The 19,363-nt window shown below is 41.2% G+C and overlaps 1 protein-coding gene across 5 annotated transcripts; it reads right to left on the bottom strand.

Moving 5' to 3' along the window:
- Positions 1–1,605: 1,605 nt before the first annotated feature.
- On the bottom strand, positions 1,606–19,066 carry dtx2 (deltex 2, E3 ubiquitin ligase). Of its 5 annotated transcripts, none has more exons than XM_027277684.1 (10): positions 19,036–19,051; positions 18,082–18,717; positions 16,897–17,485; positions 14,728–14,786; positions 11,817–12,077; positions 8,888–8,955; positions 8,435–8,602; positions 6,239–6,400; positions 4,775–4,864; positions 1,606–3,212 (listed from the first exon to the last, which is right to left on the bottom strand). In XM_027277684.1, the coding sequence occupies exons 2-10, from the start codon at positions 18,389–18,391 to the stop codon at positions 2,949–2,951; spliced, it is 1,971 nt and encodes a 656-aa protein (XP_027133485.1). In that variant the 5' UTR covers positions 18,392–18,717; positions 19,036–19,051; the 3' UTR covers positions 1,606–2,948. The 5 variants fall into 5 exon arrangements, 4 of the variants coding, with proteins under 4 accessions (XP_027133485.1, XP_027133484.1, XP_019135162.1 ...); XM_027277683.1 differs by having other exon boundaries at positions 19,027–19,041; XM_019279617.2 differs by having other exon boundaries at positions 18,082–19,062.
- Between the last annotated feature and the right edge of the window lie 297 nt (positions 19,067–19,363).

The following is a 19,363-nucleotide window of genomic DNA, read 5'->3' on the forward strand; positions in this document are numbered from 1 at the left end:
TAAGTCTTTACTTCCCGCTCAGGTACCTTGAACCCAGAGCCCTGCTGTGCATACAGAGATAAAGTGATGATGTTCCTGTCTTTGGTTCAAGGCACAGCTCAACTGCAGAGAAGTCAACACTCTGAAGACACTGAGGGTAAACATTTTGTATTTTCTCAATCCACATACTAATATAAGCGATAGGGTCCTACATGAGTAGAGTTTTCTGACAAAGTTAGAACAACAGTGTGTTTTCACATTGCTAGACCATTTAAGTTTACTTTATATTGTTACGATATTAAACTCTGTGCCATCTGGCTTCAGCTAAAGCAACCACACTCCAAATGTTGTCATAAAACATTGACTTTTCCTGTTTTATCTACTGTGTTATTGCACATTCTCTCACAAATCTGTGATTGTCTTCCTCTTCTCTGGAGGTCAGGACACGATTAGGGGCATCTCAACAAGATGATGGTTAATCTATAATGCTACAGGCAGCCATCTAGTGAGAGCCTATTAGCTCTGATGATCACTCTGAATGACCAGACAATAAGCTGAGTAATACGAGGCCATTTAAGAGGACCGGGAGCACCCTCCGGGGTTTTAACACTACAATATTAAGGTATCATAAGCTCCCACATGAGGAATGAGTTTTCATGATCCCGATCAGCGTATTGAAACATCACTGCAACAACATTGCAGATCAACACCTTCAGCTACTAAAGACCTTTCTGCACAGATCTCTGAATGCCTCTCAGACATCCTCATGAATGAAGGCACACCTCCAGTCAAACCTATTCTACATACACCATGACATCAACATCAAAACTGACTAGCAAGAAAATCAGGAGTCACGATCAATGACCGATTAATCCTTTCTGATCACGTTGCCTTGGTTGCCTGGTCGTGCCACTTTGCACTTTACAACACACAAAAAATCAGGCGTTAGCTAATTCAACATGCTACCCAACTCCCGATACAGGCTGTGGCCATCTCGTGACTCGATTACTTGGACGTCCTCTTGACAGGCTTCCCAGGCTGCACAGTGAAACCTTTTCAGATCACCCAGAATGCGGCAGTGCGCCTGGTCTTCAATCAACCCAAAAGGGCACATTACCCCACTGCTCAGCAGGCTCCACTGGCTGTAGCAGCCACGGTAAATTTGAATCACTAATGCTTGCCTACAAAGTAATATGCAGTTCTGCACCCTCCTACCTCACAACCGTTGTGCTCCACCAAAAAAAGAAACACCTGGTTCTGTCACCCGTACCCTCAGGGCAATCCGAGCTCTTCTCATCTGTTGATCCCCATTGATTGAAAGACCCAGCTCTTCAGAGTTTCTCCGCTCCCAGCACTACCAAAAACTGGATATGCTAAATCTACCCCCTTCTTGAACTACCACAGTAGTTACTGCTGCACTGTCCTTGTTGTACTGTACCTTGATTGTTTCCCGTTTTTGTAAGTCGCTTTGGATAAAAGCGTCAGCTAAATGACTAAATATAAATGTGATCATTGCAGCGTCATTGCAGATCAGCACCTTCAGCTACTGAGAATGTCTTCATAAAAATAAAAATAAAAAGTAAAAAAATAGACTGTAAAAGACCAAAGTAAGAGACAGAGTCATGGTTCATTTTGCCTTATTTCTTTATTGCAGTTTTTTTTCCAGTTTTGCTTGTATACATGTCAAGACTCAGTGCTGCAACTGTACTGCAGTACTGTGAGCAGAATAATGCATGTGAATACAGGAGGTGAGTTTGCAGCCGGCGGGAACATTAACATACTCGCCGCGGCTTTGTGTGTCTTGTTTAATCAAGACGAGTTCAATGACCTTGATTGTCACACTGTAAAATGTTCTTTACCAGTTGTTGTTTTTTTTAATCTCAGTGATCTTTCCCATCTGTTCGGACAAAAAGGATTGAGGTTGTCGAGCTATATATGACCTAACCTTGTCCCTTCTCACGTACATGGCAACATAACATATTGAGTGACATAAACAATGCCTGTGGGCATCAAGTCAAAACATGGAAAAATAAGAATCAAAATGTGAGTGCATTAGACGTCTGCTTATCAAATTAGATTAAGGAATAAAATGGAACAAATGATCAAATTAGAATTAGTGTTAAATGTTTAAAAAATACAACCTTTTTCTCCTCGACTGACATTTGTGGACACGACTGGTTTGATTTTTTTTTTTTCTTTACAATATTTTTTTTGCTTAATTCATGTTTGTGTTTTTTTTTGTTTGTCTTATTTACATCAGTTAATTATTGCCTCTTCTCATCAAATAGGCTAATATATACTTTGCTACTAGATCAGTTTTAGTGTGTCATTGTGCTAAACACAAAGGTTTTTCAGCAGAAACACTTAATTGCATAACCTCCCAATTTGAAAACAAGTTAACTGCCCTTTTACCAGGAAATCACGCACGTCGTCAGCTAAATGCACTGTCAGAACTAAAGTGCTTAATGAGATTTTTATCCCTGGTGTAAGCTGCCATTCTCATGGTAACTCGACACGGGGATAAGAGATGAGGCTCTTGATGGAAAACAAATGAAACAAAAAGAAAAAACAAAACAAAAAAAACCTCCAGCTTTGTGGAGGTGTGATAAAGGAGGCTCAGAGTAAAAAGGAGCCCCGTTTTTCTCTGCGAGTTCCGTCTCCTGGTATATGTGATGATCTCCGCTTCCTTCCAAAGAAGCTTCAAGAACTCCAAATCCCCCCTTTTTGCTCACTCAATGAGATCTGGATAGATGCTGACATTAATTTTATGTCAAACAGAGGTTGCAGGAGGTCCCGCCTTGCCAACAGAGGTGGAGGTTTTGAAGGGTTAACTCAGTGGTCAGCAGTGAGAGGAAGAGGAAGAGTGTGTGTGTGTGTGTGTGTGTGTGTGTGTGTGTGTGTGTGTGTGTGTGTGTGTGTGTGTGTGTGTGTGTGTGTGTGTGTGTGTGTGAGAAGCTCTGAGCCGCGATCTAGTTGGTAGTGCTGCCGCCTCCACCACCGCCACCGCCTGGAGGTTTGAGGCACTCCTCTGTCACGCCCTGAGAGGCCAGCTCAGACAGAACATTGTCCAAATAGTTTGGGTCGGGATAGCCGTGGCCCGACAAGTTGGACATCATCTCTGTTTTGTGGTGGATGCCGTTCCACACCACTGTGTCGGGCTCGCCTGTCGTGCTGGACGTTCCCACGGTGAAGATGAGGCGTCGCATCCACGCCACCTTCAGCAGCTCCAGCACCTGTTGAGAGAAACAGGGAGGTAAATATCATCCACAAAGCAAAACAATGGATCGACGAGCTATTTTAATAATTGATTCATCATTCAATTCCTTTCTTTTTTTAAAGCAAAAGATCTGTGCCGTAATACACTACATGTACATTTAATACTTTAATTTAATACTTTAATAACTTCAAACTTGACCTGAATATGTTCAAATACATGACAGAGCTTTATTAATTAAAAAAGGTCCAGTGTTAGATTTGGGACCTCTATTTTGAGTGTAAGACAAACATGGAATATAATATTCATAACTGTGTTTTTCACCTGAAAATGATCCTTTTATATCTACAGTGGGTGCGGGTCCTCTTCCATGAAGGCCACCATGCTGAAACAGCATGTTTCTATGGTGGCCCAGAACAGACAAACTAAATACTGACTCTAGACAGGGCCTTTGTTTCTCCTTTACACTAGGAAGATAAGGGTGATGTGAGGAGATTGCAAGCAGTGATTACACCACTGGATGCAACCAGTATGCCGTTATCTGTCTATCTATTGGGTCGGGCTTAAAACGAGGTGGGCTGGACTAAACTGAAGTTAATTTGATATGGGTTGATATCAGATTCAGTTATATTTATAAGAAAACAGAGCAGAGCAACAGTAAAATAACTATTTCTGGAAATTCAATTAAACATATATTATCTAAAGTTATATTTATTGGATATTTTACATTCCATTATTTAAAGTTTTGAACTTTGACAGTGAGCTGAATATCTTGTTGGTCGGGAGATATTTGTAGACGTTACGTCAGCCTTTAGGAACATGTGTAACATATCATGTGACTAAATGATGGACTGAGAAAAAATAATCTAATCTATGAATTTATGATTTTTAGAAGTAATCATCTTTTACAATGTGAGAGAGAAACTTAAAACATTTGTTTGGTGCGCGCTGTCCCGTTAGCTTTACTGATAAACGCTGCTTTAATTGATTCAGTGTGTGGCTGCCATTCAGTCTGCAAACAAACAATTTAGATAAAATGTGATGATGTAACAGGTGGAAATGAACAGTGTTTCCTGAACACTACTTTGATTTTAAGCAGTGAAAAGCCTCCTGCTCTTTACTGCACTATGTGACGAGGCTCAAATCCATCTTCTATGGGGCTTCATTGCACTGGGGACTCCAAAAGATTGGAAACGAATCTGAGACACCAGCACAGATAAAACTACAACTGAAATAATTTAATCCAATTTTCCATTAGTGAATTACATCAGAGATTATTTATAGAGGCTGAAGCGTACAGCTGCAGTCGCCAGCAAGCAGGAAATGAGCTCCTAATTCACCATGGAAACAAAACAACTTTATAATGAGCACAAAATGTTCTTAATTTAATCACAGTGAAGCGCTACAATCCGGATGGAGCTTTATGGAGAGTCGCGTGTTAACAGTGTCGAGAAGCATGTGCCTAATGTGTCAGGTTGTTCTCTACAGCTCCACTCTGGTCCTGCTGTGAGTGAACTTATTGATTAGTTGGACCTGTGGTAAGGTGTAGATGCTGAGACACAATACTGTTAGTCTTTTTACCTTCCTGCCCTTGTCGTTGTCCGGTAGAAAACAGAAGCGAGGGAAGCCTCTACAGGTGTACGGCTGTCCTGGGTTTGGATGCTCGGGGCCCTGGTGGAGGAGGAGGACAAAAAATGACTGATGAGTGGGAACATAAAGTTTAATACAAGAGATCAGTTGGAAAAATAAAACAATCTAATAACATGTTTTTGGAGATTAACGGTAGCCCAACGGCTCAATAAAAATCTGATTCCAGTTCTTGTAGCTTAAGATACATACGGCTCTTTGGACGCAGAAATAAAATGAGGGTTTTCCCAAAAGACTGTAACAAAAGGAGGCAGACACTGTGGACGGCACACAAAAGGACAGAGGAGGAGGCTCTTCCACAACCGAGCCTGAACATCAATCTGTTAAAAACTTTTTTGGCACTCCCTAAATGAGTTTCAGTCCAGTATCCAGCAGTCCTCTGTTGTACTGAATTGGCCTGAACATGAGACAACCCTGATCATAAGACAACACTCGCTTTATCAAAGAGGCGTGAATCTTCACTGCCCTCACGATTTGATTACAATTCACCTGTTGATGATTCGAATGCATGCTTCCTGATGCATCACCGAAGTATTGCATCCTCAATTATCATGATCATTGTTAGGTGATTTGTGTAAAGGCTGTCTGGGGGGCTTTCCTGAGGCCGTGGAGCTCACTGGAGCCTGTCCCCGGGGCTGCAGAAGATTCTGTAGGGGAACCAGGATTGTTACATGCCTCAGACAGGGCACCTTATACTTTACCCAGAGAAAAGACCAGAGACTAGTGTCTGTATGTCCCACTATAGTACATTAACACCATGCTCTTACCTCTCTCAGATTTGGACTACAAAGTCAACAGCATCTCCTACATTCTTGGTTGATTAGCTGGCCTCGCTGTATTCTTCCTAATTGCAGTTATTAGCTATGGGTGAAAAAGCTAAGGTGGTTCCCACCCATGAAATCTGACGTCCACCTTCAAAATACCATCGTTTCTCCCAACATATAAAAGTAATCTTGGGTAATGTTTGCCCAGAATTATTTCTTTTGGATTTTATTTTAAGTTCACTCAAAATTTAATACAAGAAAGCTACAGTACAACCTAACTTTACAACTTTATTGTCAACCCAAAGCTTGTAAATCAACAAACAACATGGGTGAGGCTGCATTTTTTTGTCTATTTCTGCCATGCTCCAACCCCAATTTCCCACACCAATAAAGACTGACTCAAACTCCAATTTTAACTACACACACTCTGAAGCTGAGTCACACTGCTCCACAATTTGCGAGAATCACCCACAAACTGGCTAAAAACAATTTTTTGTCTTGTCTTTTTTTTTGTTCTGGAGGAGAAATTTGTCAATCTGAAAATCAAACTTTAATGCTCTGATTTTGCAGCCGTGGTGGAAAAGAAAAGATTGCTGCAAAATAAAAGACGTAGTAGCTCAATGTGCAGAAGTACCTGTATGCCAGGTGGTATGCTGTAGATGATCTGGATGGTGCCACAGTCCGGGTGACCCGGCAGCGACTGGGCGATGCTGTAAATTTCCATCTTGCCTTTGGGCTGAGTGCCGGTCTTCTCTCCGTAGATTGTCTTACATGAGGGGCACTGCAGACTGCCGTCCTGAGGAGGATATACAACCAGAAAGCCTTTTTGAAACTGAGTGAGTGATCGATACAAACCAGGTAAGTGCTGATCAAATAGTCATTGATCCACTGATGAGACTTTTGTTTTGTGTTCCCCTCCCTCGCTGATTCACTATCCCTCCGGTCTCATCAACCAGTAACCACCGATGCTTGTATGTATGAATAGCATGTAAGCTACAATACCATAAATTAATTCAACAATAAGAAGGAATAAAACACATATTCCTGACAGTAAAAGAGTCAGCTGGTAGACAATTTACTCCTGTTTTTACATGGTTTAGCTAATTTAATGCTAATCACAGGAACATTATTCACATTATTCTTATATTACTTACTACTTATATACTTATTCATTATTATCAACCATTTTCAAAGCATGTATGGAATCTAAAAATGTACTTTCAGGACAAACATTTCAGGAGTAATGCTTGTTCACTTTCTTGCCAAGAAATAGATTAAACATTAAACTGAAAAGCACCTGAGCTCCAGAATCATTCATAACTCAAACAACCAGCATACAAAAACAACACAAATAAGGCCAGACAGCCACAACTGTCAAAGAACTGGCAAAAAAAAAAAACTGTCATAATAAAGCTTTAAAATAATTGATGGGATGAACAGATCTAACCTGAGGGCAGTGCGCTGTTTGTTCTACTTTAAAAAATGCATTGAGATCAGTGTGCACATATTGTACACGTACAGGATAATGAGGTGTCCATTATCAGGAACGGTTGCCTCCAAAGGATCCATTAATTCCTGATAATGCAGACCTCAAGGGCGTTATCTTGCATATACCATGGTCAATTGCCAAAAGAAAAACAAGTTTTAATAACTTGGGTTCCCTCTGAACACCAACAAGATACCTGGAACAATCTGTGAGGTTCTTATGCAACAGAAACACTCCTCCCCCTCCTCCCAGTTTTTTCAGTGAATTTCAGTGCATTCATTAGAAAAAGTAAACAGTTTCACTGAAACAACTATAGGTGTCTCGTAGGTGCCTACAGCCAATCAGAGTGTAGTTAATGTCGTTATTGGATTGGGTATCGAGTATATATATAGTCACTAGATTTAAATGAGGAGAGAGATGCGAGGTCATGTCGAGTAGATGGAGCTAGGAGGCGGTGAGCTTAGCATAAAGACTGGAAGCAAAAGGGCTGTACTTAATTGCTGTAAGCTTCATTCATAATATGATATAATAATAATAATAATATTATAAGTATTATATTCCAGTGGTGGCTGCATGCAGCATTGTTTCCAAATTGTGTGAGCCAATTTCCATTCCAAAAGTAAATATGTATTGGGAAAAAAAAAAAGAGGCAACATGTTGTTAAGTCGTTAAGACTGTGAGCAAGGCAGTCTAGCAGCAATCTAACAGCATGATGAATTCCATTCATAACCACAATAACAAAAAAAATCTATTTCAGCTCTAACACTATTATAATAAATCACTTAAGTCATTCCAAAAAGACAGATCATATTGTCATCATTTTATTCCCTGCTGCCTACATGTATTAAAAAAATTAAAGACCGTTAAAGAAAAGTCTAACTCATTTAATCCGATGAATCACTTCATTGAACTGATGATTTTTTAGGGTGATAAATTAATATGAAATTCGAATACATGGGTGCAACCCAAGGAGGCAGGGGAAACGGCAAGTCTGGCTCTGTCAAAATGCCTAACAGCACAGGTCACTATGTGACATGTTGTATCTTGTTTGTTTAATCAGTGAAAGAAATGTATCAAAGACAAGTTGTGGTTGTACGGGGAGTTACACACTGGAAATGTTTCTCAAGGAGCAGAGATCGGGTGCAGTGGCTGCTTCCTGTCTTTATGTTAAGCTAAGCTAATCACCTCCGTAGTTAACTGATCTTCTCTTCTAACCCTCAAACTACTGTTACCTCAAAGCAGACGTTTTTAGATGAAGCTCTCTGCATTACATCATAATGCGACTTTGCCAAAGACACATAATGGAACACAATATCTGGCATGTAGTGTGCAACAGTTCTGTACCTTTGTGCCGTTGTTGTACATGGCCAGCATGCAGAGCATATGCAGGGTGTGCCCACACTTGATGAATTTCCCCACAGTGTCTGACAGGATGCTCTGGCCTCCCTCCTCTGTGGAGGGGGTCTCGTAGCCAGATGGATTGGACAGTTGATCCATGCAGATGATGCAGTCCTGTGGGGGGAAACCAGGGAATGTGTGTTTAGTGTCACAATTACCAAATAAAACCTGAAATGTGTTTTATTCCCCCCCCCCGGTTAAAAGCCAGCACACATCCAGCAACAATCCATCAATCCATCGTAATGCTGTGTTGAAAAGTCACCCTCCATGACATGCAGCGCAGTCAGCGCCAGCTTACTAACTGTGATAAATGTGCCTGTACAAACAACCACATATATGTTTTTTTTAAAGGTTCGTCTGTGACGTCTGAGAGGGGGGAAAAAAACATGAAACATTTACCTCATCCGGTGCTCCGGCCACTACCTCCATGTAGCGCTGAATCACCTCCTCGGGTCTCTGAGCGGAGGCTAAAAGAGGGATAAAAGAGAAATCACAGAGTGATGAATGAGCTGAGGCAGGCCAGACACTAAAAACAGCGAGCAGCACAAACTGCCATAAAACAACAAAAAAAAAAAAACTACGACTCTGGTGAGGTGAGATGAAATGATTTTCTTCACAATATCAAGTAATTCATCAAACATTAACCACGTAAGCTATGGATTCCTTTCGTTTCAGGTTGTTGCTCCTAAAGTCAGAAACACAGGATGCATGAAATACATGAAGCCACACAGACAGTTTGAATGTACAACAACAGAATGAAGCATAGTGGACAGCTTATCACACGACTATATTCTGTCACATGCGAGTGTCAAGTCTGTTTAGGAATCTAACTAAACGTTCATCTTCAAGTGTCTTTTAAAGTTTAATACAGAAGATAGCTTAACTGCATTTTAGATTTTAAAGGTTAGGAGGTTAAAGTCTGCGTAAAGTAGGAATATAAATATGTTCTGAGTTTGTTAGATCAAAGAAGAAAGTGTTAGCCATGAGTAAATCCCCCTTTAAAGGGTACCTTTTAATATTTTTCAACCTGGACCTTATTTTCCCATTTTTGTGTCAAAGTGACTAATGGTGACAATAAGTTATAACAAACAATCATAGTTTTGGCATTTGTCCTTACTAAAATATTTACTAAAAATGATTAATCATCAATATAGCTGCTAATTATTTTCCTGTCGAATGACTCATCAATTAGGTTGCAGCTCTATACTGCAGCAGTGGCTCGTGGGACAAGGCTCCAGATCAGTGATCTCTTCTGTACCGAGAGCAAAAAGTGAATGAGCACCCCAGACGATGATTTGTTGACATACAGACGGGTGACAAATCAAAGTGAAACCTAACATAAAGTGTAAATGAGGTGTCGTTCCACCCAGAGCCTCCAGAACACCTTCAGTGCTCCTTGGCAAGATGTTCCCTCGTTTAATGTTTCGACGATTGCAGCAAAGCAAATCTCTCTGAGATCTGGTGGCTGTGAAGGCCATAACAAATGATTCATATCATTTTCAAACCATTCAGTGGGTACTCGTATCCTTTGTTAACCTTTTGAATACACACACGTGGTTAGACTTGAAATATCAAAGGCGGAGGTGTTCTCTATTCCGAGGCAGCGTTTGCACTATTTTTTCAGACTCCAGCACCTTTTTCTGTTAGGATGGTTGGTGAGAAGCTACAACACAGTTTCCAAAAAAGAAGTTGGCATGCTGTGTAAAATGTAAATGGAAACAAAATGTGATGATGTGCAACACACTGAAACCCAAAATAAGCAAGGCCGCTCCTGAAAAGACGTTGTCTACTTGGCAGCATGTGTTGCTCCAAAAGCATCGTTCAGCAGTAATGGTTCCTTCACGAATGTGCAGATCATCTATAATGCCATCAGATGCTTTCTTTAGAACTGTGCGCTGAAAACAAACCGGAAGGTCCTTCTCCTTTTTCAGCCCGGCGTCTGATTTCCACACAGAATTTTTACATTTTGACTCATCAGACCACAGGACAGTTTTCCACTTCTTCACCTCAGTCCATCTTAAATGAACTGGGGCCCATAGAAGACGAAGCCGTTTCTGGATCTGGTTTATATATGGTTTCTCCTTTGCTCTTTCATTGTCATCCTCCTCTTTCAACTTGCATTTGTGGATGCAGCGATGAACATTGTCCACAGACAAAAGGTTTTTGGAAGTGTTCTGCAGCCCATGCAGTGATGTCCAAGACAGAAACATGTCTGAATTTGATGCAGTGCCGTCTAAGAGCCTCAAGATCACGACCATCCAGTACTGGTTTACAGCCTTGTCCCTTGCATAAGGAGTCTTTTAATGATATTATGAACTGCAGACAATGAAATCCACACATTCTTCGCAATTTCATGCTGACAAACATTTTTCTTAAATAGTTGCACTTATTTGCCAGCGTCCCATCTTTACTTCAGAAAGACTCAGCCTCTCTGGGATGCTCTTTTTAATACTCAATCATGTTACTAACTTGTCCCAATTTTGTTTTGGAAACATTACCTTCAAAATGGACATATAGTTTTCCAAAAACAATTCAATTAAATATGGGGTTTCAAATCATCACGTTTTGTGTCGGATTATGTTTTCCCAACTTCTTTGGAAATTAAGGTTGCTGCAGGTTGTAAAATACAGCTGTATGTGACATGTTTGAGAGCTGAAAAAAAAACTAAGGAGATGCAGGATTGCATGGTAGGTAAGCTGCTGTGATTGATGACAAGAACCGGAATGAAACTGCAGCAGGGAGGTCAGTGATAGCAGAGTCAGACAAGTCAGAAGATTGCGTCAGTTTAGAGTGCACTGACCAGAATGATCTCATTTGACAGCAGGGATGGGCATTTTAAGTAATTACCGTATTTGAGTATTTGCATTGAAAAAACTGAAGTTAGAATAGTGACAAGAAAAGAACACCCAAGTGTCTCTGCGCTGCACACTGTAGAGATTACCCTACATGACAAAAAACATTAAGCAATTTTAATTATTCTGGTGGTTAAAAAAAAAAGAAAGAAAAAAAAGTTGTGGCTGCTTTTACATCACATAGAAAACGTTGAGTACTGTATACGGTTAACGAATGTCATCCAAATTGAGTACTCAAGTACTAATGCCCATCCCTGCTGTTGAAAAGCAGTTGCAGCAGCACATTTTCGTCAACTGACACAAAAGCTGAGCGGCATGAAAACAACCAACGAACACATGACGACAGATGAAAGCGAGCTGATGCTGGATGAAATGTTCCTCAAGCCTGCGGTGATGATCGAAAAGAGAACGATGAATAAAAAAATAAAAAAAATCAAATAAAGAGGTGGAGGAAGGGCCGGTTGCGTGGTAGCTACCTCTCCTGTGCTGCCTCTTTGCTCTCCTAACTGAACTGCTGCTGTTGTTGTTGCTGCTGCTGCTGCTGTGGGGCTTGCTGGGCCTGCTGGCTGGGGGGAGGAGAGGAGGAGGAAGAGAGAAAGGAGCAGGTTGCTGCTGTAGCTGCTGTTGCTGCTGCTGTTGTTGTTGCTGTTGCTGCTGTTGCTGTTGCTGCTGAGGGAGGGGGGCAGTGGTGAAGTGCACGCCGAGTCCCACTGCTGACATCAAAATGGAGGCCATGCCTGGAGCGGAGCGGGGTTGGGGTGAGATGGGGTGGGGTGGGATTGAGGCAGGATGGGGGAGGGGAAGAGGAGGGCGGGGCAGAGTGGAGCAGGTGAGGGTTGAGAGCAAGTGGAGATATGCAGGAGTAGAAAGGAACAAATCAAAGGTATGAGAAATGTAGCAGCAACTGATGTTTCCACTGTGTCCTTCATACACAACAGCATCAAGTACTTTCAAATTAAAACCACATATGGCTTTGCTTTATCCGTTGACTGTGAACCAATTTTTTTTGTTTTTTTATTATTAATAAGTAAAGCTGTTTTTGCAATCAGGACTTCTGTTCTAAAGCGAGCGTTAATCTCATGAGCCGAGCAAAAAACTGTGAGTTATATCTCGTGAGACTGGAAAAGATCCACGGAGAATAGATGGTGCCCAGGAGTTGGAAGTCAGACAAATCACTCAGGAAACTATGAGGAATGGTTCACGTGATGACAAGCACAATCCTTATGGATAGTTTGGCTGTTTAGCATGATCATCTAAAGCACACATTATGTACCTTCCAACAACATTCTACAAATGAAAATTTAAACTTCGCTGCTACAGCCTTACTTTAATAACACAGTAATAAACCAATGATATATTCTGCCTAGGAACTGGGATTAATAACAAAATTTGCTGACTTTATGACTCTTCTCTGCTCACACCATCCCACGTTTTCACTTTCGCCTTTATACCATCATTGGAACTCTGGCTGCTTTTCTCACCTCAAATTGATGAGGTGAGAATTGAAGTAGCTGAAACCTGACAATGTTCCCAGAATAGCTGCCATATTTTCCAAGAGAAGTGTTTTTGAACATCTAAATTCTACCTCTAACATTAATGGAGGCAGGCATATTAATTGTATGTGTTTAATGCTGGGAAGGCAAAATAAACAGCGCATAAGATACCACTAATGTTCATTACTGGCTAATGAGAATTAAAACTGTACATCTGGAGGAGACTCCACACAAGTGACCCTCCATTTTAAATGATTCACCAAAGTCATGCTACGGTGCTTTTCAGTAATGAGGTTCTGGTCCTCCAGCTTCCTCCGTGCTGATTGTATTGATTCAGTCAGCTTATCACAGCCAAGAAACTGAGCAATAATTTGTGTGTGAGCGCTCACTTTGCATGTCAATTTTGCCATTTTATGAAAATGACAACCTGCCTATCTGTTCTATCTCAGCCTGATGACATATAGCATTACTCTACACTCTTAATTACATAATTTTATGGGAAATGAGAGCATTAAATATGTGTGTAAATTACACATCACATTCAGTCAATAATATTACTGAAAGCCTGTTAATATGAACCCTTTCACTGTTCTTTTTTCACCTCAGTTCTCAAGGACTTTGCCCATCATCTTGAGCTAATATAATATTCTGTTTCATTCGGCATGATATTAGCTCTCACTTCTTACCACACAGTACAGCTGTGAATTCTCCTGATACTTAAACATGATGAAATGAAAAAATTATTTTGGATTATGTCGATGCTAATTTGCCCAATGAACAGGTATGTATTATAAATAGCCTTAATGGATGCTGTGTGCAGATTTTTCCCCATTTAAGACAGATTTGATTTTGTGTACTATGGTGAATGATTATGTAGTAAACAGTGTTAACAAAAATAAATTATTATATTTTTACATTCTTGAAAGTAACCATCTTTTGCACCTCCTTCATGCTTCATGGTGGGAACCACACATGCAGACATCTCTAATCTGAGGTCCTGTTAATTGCTGCTTTCTTAGGCTAGTAACTGTAATGAACTTATCCTCTGCAAGGGGCCCCCCTTTGGGTAAGAGGTCAGTCAAATTTTTTCACCACTGCCCTAAAACACAATTTAGATGTCCTAGAGTTAAATGTTGGACGTCCCAACTACTTGTCTGTTTTTCTCGGTTATTGGCATGAATACAATAAAATACATTAAACACATGTTACTTTTTTTTTTTCTTTTTTTTTTAACGTATGTACGTGTAAGTTTTGCTGGTGTGGCCACTGGCGATACTAGAAAGCGCAAAAAATCTCACCCCCACAACTACCTGACAGCATCAACAGGTACGCTGCTTGTCGTGGTTTACCTTCTTACCTGTTTTTAGAAATAGAGCCTTCATTATCACACAATAAACACGTGCTGAGAAACACTGCTCGCTCCTTTTAGCCATCATAAGACATTTGGTAACATCACTGATGTATTTTTGGCTTAAAATTCAAATAGTCTGTCAGGGATGCAAACCATCTGAATCAATCAGGCGGAGCTGTGGGACAACAGCTGTCTTACTGGATCAAGTCTGAAAGCTGAAGTTAATCATGTTTTCATGAGGAAACTTGAATAGGCTCTCAGTGAAAACAAAAAGTCTGTGTGGAGGCTGTTTTCATGTGTCCTGTTGCAACAAACAGGATTATATCACTCTTATTTCTTGTTGAATGGAAGCCTCTCTCGTCTCTTTTTGTGGCATGCTGTCACTAAACAGACTGACACTCACAAGACAAATGCAGAGGCGGGGGTTGGCACATAAACCAAAAACATTACGCTGAACGAAACCTGCAATCAACTCAAAAGTGTGGTGCGGAATAGACTGTGGAGAGGTAACAGTCAAGGATGGATGGTTGGTGACCCATTTACCTGCAAGGGCAGAGCTGACGCTGGTGGATCCATTCAGCTGCACAGAGATGGAAGGAACACTGGAGGACAGGAAACAAGAACAGTGACATTCGGTCAGTAAAAGCAGCAACAAAGAGCCCAGCAGCCAAACAAAAGCTTTTCAGACCGATCTCAGTTTCCGTTCCACTTCACAGAATTAGAACATTTAACTGCAGTGACATTAGAAGTAACTTTGGCACCAGATCAAGACAACCTACAAAACCTGCCTGTGAATTAACTGTAAAGGTTTATTTACTTTACTTAAGGAACTGAAATACTGGCCAGTAAAAGAGCTTCTGACAGTGATGAACAACAAATAACATTGACTGCTCATAGTGCAACAAGGGAGCGTGACTCAACACCCAATATATTGATGAGTATGCAACCAACAAGAAATGAACTGAGCAAGTATGACGGAGCGGCAACAAATGATTATTTCTTTTACTTCTTGATTATTTTGGGATGAACATTTCAGTCTATAATAGAGCTGCAACGATTGGTCGATTAACCTGTAACTATTCTGATAATCTTCACAATTCTCTGAATTCAGCTTCTCAAATGTGAATATTTACCCTTCCTTACAATTTAAAGAGAGCAAACAAATGTTTGGCTTTTTTTTTTCTTAATAAACGGCTTAAATGTTTAATCAATTATCAAAATAACTGTATTTTGGTCAGCTGACTCATGAACTCGTCGACCAAGTGTTTTAGTGTTAATCCTCTTCAATTTCATAGTCACAAATTCACAAAAAGTAGAATGCATGAAATGAAAACAACATTTAAATAACACAGAAATCACAGTGTGGTTGTTTTGCCCAATATAAGCAAAATAACAGGACGTCATGACACAATAGGAGGAAATGTATCAGTGATATTGTGGATGGCCTTTTGACATCAGCTAACCTACGGTCAAAAAGAAGCTGTGGGGTACGTGTCTGGTCACATAATGAAGTGAAACCTACAGCACAGTTTTTTCTTTAGAATACATAGAAGAATTTTTGCGTGTATAATTTTAACTTCAACACAATAATAAAACATACAAAAAAATAATAATACTCAATACCACTTTGGTATCACAACTAAAAGAGGAGAAAAATAATATAATGTAGCTTTTTCACAGCAGCCATTTTGACATGAACTAGCAGGGTCAACACAGGTGTTACCAATGATACTAATTAAGGTCCAGTTCCATTTATCGTAGCGGAGACTTTCCAGTGAGCCGGCATGCACCACAGCAGCACCCTGACCTGAACGCAACCTTAATTAATATCACTGGTAACACCTGTGTTGACCCTGCTATTTCATGTCAAAATGGCTGCTGTGAAAAAGGTCAAAAACGTTGATTTTTCTTCTTCGTTGCTTAGTCTGTGAGGCCCTTGGGTTAAAAATCTGATTGTAAGTCTGCTTTTGTTTCCCTTCTGTGCTTTTGATACTATCGAGTGATATCATTTTAAACATGCGGCATCGGAGAGGTGTCAAAGTACACTTTTGACAACCTTTGCTCGTCGTGGCAGCATTTTGCATGACGCTGTAAAATAACTTTAGCAATGATATAACGACAGGGGTCAAGACAAATGACTACACACATAAGGGACTCTGTTAAGCATAATACATGTGGTCATCTGTTTGTAACAGACAGACCTTCCAGAGTAATTATTGAGAAGAATGAGGGAAAATAGTTAATAACTCAGAGTATGTGTATGCACAACATCCAGCATTTCATTATCTTATTATTAACTTCCAGTGGCTGGGAATACACTAAATGAAACTTAATGTAGAAGAAAATTGAAGCCTTGAGAAACTGTAAGTGAACTGCATGTTCATTATGCCACTTAAGTAAGCAATTTGTCTTCCACTTTCTGTGCAATTAGGAACAAAAACCAGTGAAGGCTGGAGATGACACAGACAAGAGACACAGGAACTTGGTCAAGACAAACATGCCACTGCAGGGCTGGTACTGCAGATGTTTTTGGGTTTGTTTTTTTTTGTCATTCCTGTTTTACAGGATAGGTCAAAGTGGAGACAGGCAGGAAAGACAAAGGGGAAGGGAGGGTGGAAAGAGGCCCATGATATGTCATCCCAGAGCAGCTGACAAAGCCTTTCTGCTACTGGTGGTCTGTTTTTATTAAACTGCAATGCTTTAGATACCAACCTTAACCCGTTTGCACTGGTAGAGCTGGTCAGAAGTGGTGCAGACAGTTGACTACCAGAGGGCGGTGGAGGCCATGGGCTACCCCAGGACATTCCCCCAACAGAGAGGGGTCTCCTAGGGTACGGCGAGTACACTGAAGTGGGGTGAGCAGCTACAGCCCTTCCTGGCCCTTGGAGGCTGGGCCGGTTCAGACTGCCTGATGAAAAGGAATGTCGTGAACGGCTGGGCATTGGTCCTGTGCTGCTGTGGCTCAAACACTGTTGGCAGGAGCAGGCCGGGCCCGAGGGGATAGCTGGGGGACCAGAGGAGGCCAGTGGGTAAGGGAGGTTACATTGCCGCCGGACCTGCCGTCTAAAGCCCGTGGATTTGTTAACCTGGGCCAAAGATGTGAGATCCACTATGTAATTGTATCCATGCGGCCCCAAGTCTGCCGTCCCTTGACGGGCCTGGTAGCTGTGCTCCAAAAGGATAGAGGTTCTAGTCTCGTATGGAGTCCATCCTCCTTCGTCGTTGGCCCATTCCCAGTAAACACCACTGCCGAGGCCTGAGGACTGGGCGAACAGTGAGCGACGTACTGACCGCGTCTTTCCTGAAAATGAAAAATATGATTTGTTTTTTATGAATAAAATGAAGTAAAGCTACACTATGGGGTCATAACAAACAAAAATAAGCTCTTCCCTGCCTTGGTGCTGGCTTAATCCCTCGTGTCAGCCAGTAAAGTCCTTTGGCTAATGCTGCTTTGTTTTGAAATTCATTCATATTTTTTAGGAGCACTGCAAACTGCTGCATGTTTGTTCAAACAGCTGTTTTTTTTACAAAGGGCTTTTGCTCTTCATTCAAACTAGTAAACACGAATAAACTGAGCTCAAAGAAAGAAAAACGCTCAACCAAAAGCGAGGTAATGTGAACATGTAAGCTGAAGGTTGGAGGGCAGACAAATCAAGCGAAACGATCCGTCTAAAGCTCATAACTTTATCCTGGGTGTTTTTGGCTAATCTTAGCTTGCAGCTATGTAAACAATCATCAAAACAACAGCGCCCCTGGAAGCTAATGCTAAGCAGCTAGCGTTATCTGTTAGCCTAGCCTGTTAACCGTGTGGTCCCGGGGCACAATGTTTAAAATAATACCTCAAATATAACGTTATTGCGGCTGTGATAAATGTTATATCGTGTGCGGTGGGCTTACCCGTGTCCTGCCGAAACTGCTTCAAGCTCGGTATGTCAATGAGATAAGGCGACAGGCTAGGGTCTGATTGTCCGAGGCAGATGCTCGTCGAGCCGGGTCCTCCTCCTCTCTGGCCCCGCGGTGCCAGACACCGCTCGATGTAGGCGCTCACTTGGCCGCTGTAAGGCCGCCAGTACCCTAAGTCATCCTGCCATTCCCACACCGCTATCATGGGCTGAGACTGTCCAACGGATCCAGAAGGTGTAGCTGACACGGACGGCCCGTTTCTGGAGCCGTTTACCCGAGCACAGGAGCCAGACACAATCGCCATATTCAAGCAGCTCCGGCTAACAACAACTCGTTCTGGTTAGCTGGTTCAAAATGATTGTAGCTACGACGGAGGAAAAAAGGGGGAGAGTCTGCCAGCTGGGGCTAGCTTGGCTCGTTAAAAAATTGCATTGTAAATTTGTTAACACGCCTTCGAGGAAGCCAGAGAGTAAATATGAACTGGACAAACACTGAGGTGCATGTTGACAAAGCTGATGCTGTGTTAGCAGTGCACGGATAGCGTTAGCTTTGTGACAGCGTTGCCAGGGTTCCTTCCTCCTCTGCGGCTGCCTTCAGGGACCGCCGGGAATATCGCAATTCAAGGCACGTCTGTGTGAACCAACAGTACACGGGAACATTAAGACTATAAAACGGTATAAATGCCACCAGATGAACAAACGCCACTACTATGGGTTCCGTGTTAGTTAGCGATCTAGGATTTAATTGTGTGTTTACACTGTATGTTTATTTTTTTTAACTATTTGAATGTTTTGTTTTCACATATTTAAGAGTTTACAACTCCTACCTGAGCAAAACACAGAGAATATATTTAACGAACCAACCAACAAATCAGAATTTACTATTACTGGCAAAACTTTTCCTCGCAAATCCAACCTGTCATCAAAATGAGTAGCTTACAAGATGCACCTGAAGGTTGCATTCTTCTTCTTTTACAACAGACGTCTTCATTGTCCGTCCTCCACTTCTTACTCTGCGTCTTTATTTGAAGGACTTTAGAGCCCTCTCAATAGTATTGCTGCCCTCAACTGGAGATGAATGGTATGACACAAACAACAGTCCATCAAAATTGTAAATATATCAGTTGAGAATGTCTGGCTGGTTGCTTAAATAATCATAAAACCAGTCAAAAGTTTGGACACACGATTCAATAGTTTTTCTTTATTTTGTCATTTTCTACAGTGTGAATTCACAGTGAAGGCATGGAAACTATAAAATAGCACATATAGAATTATGT

The sequence above is a fragment of the Larimichthys crocea genome, chromosome III (genome assembly GCF_000972845.2).
Source record: "Larimichthys crocea isolate SSNF chromosome III, L_crocea_2.0, whole genome shotgun sequence".
NCBI classification, from domain to species: Eukaryota; Metazoa; Chordata; class Actinopteri; family Sciaenidae; genus Larimichthys; species Larimichthys crocea.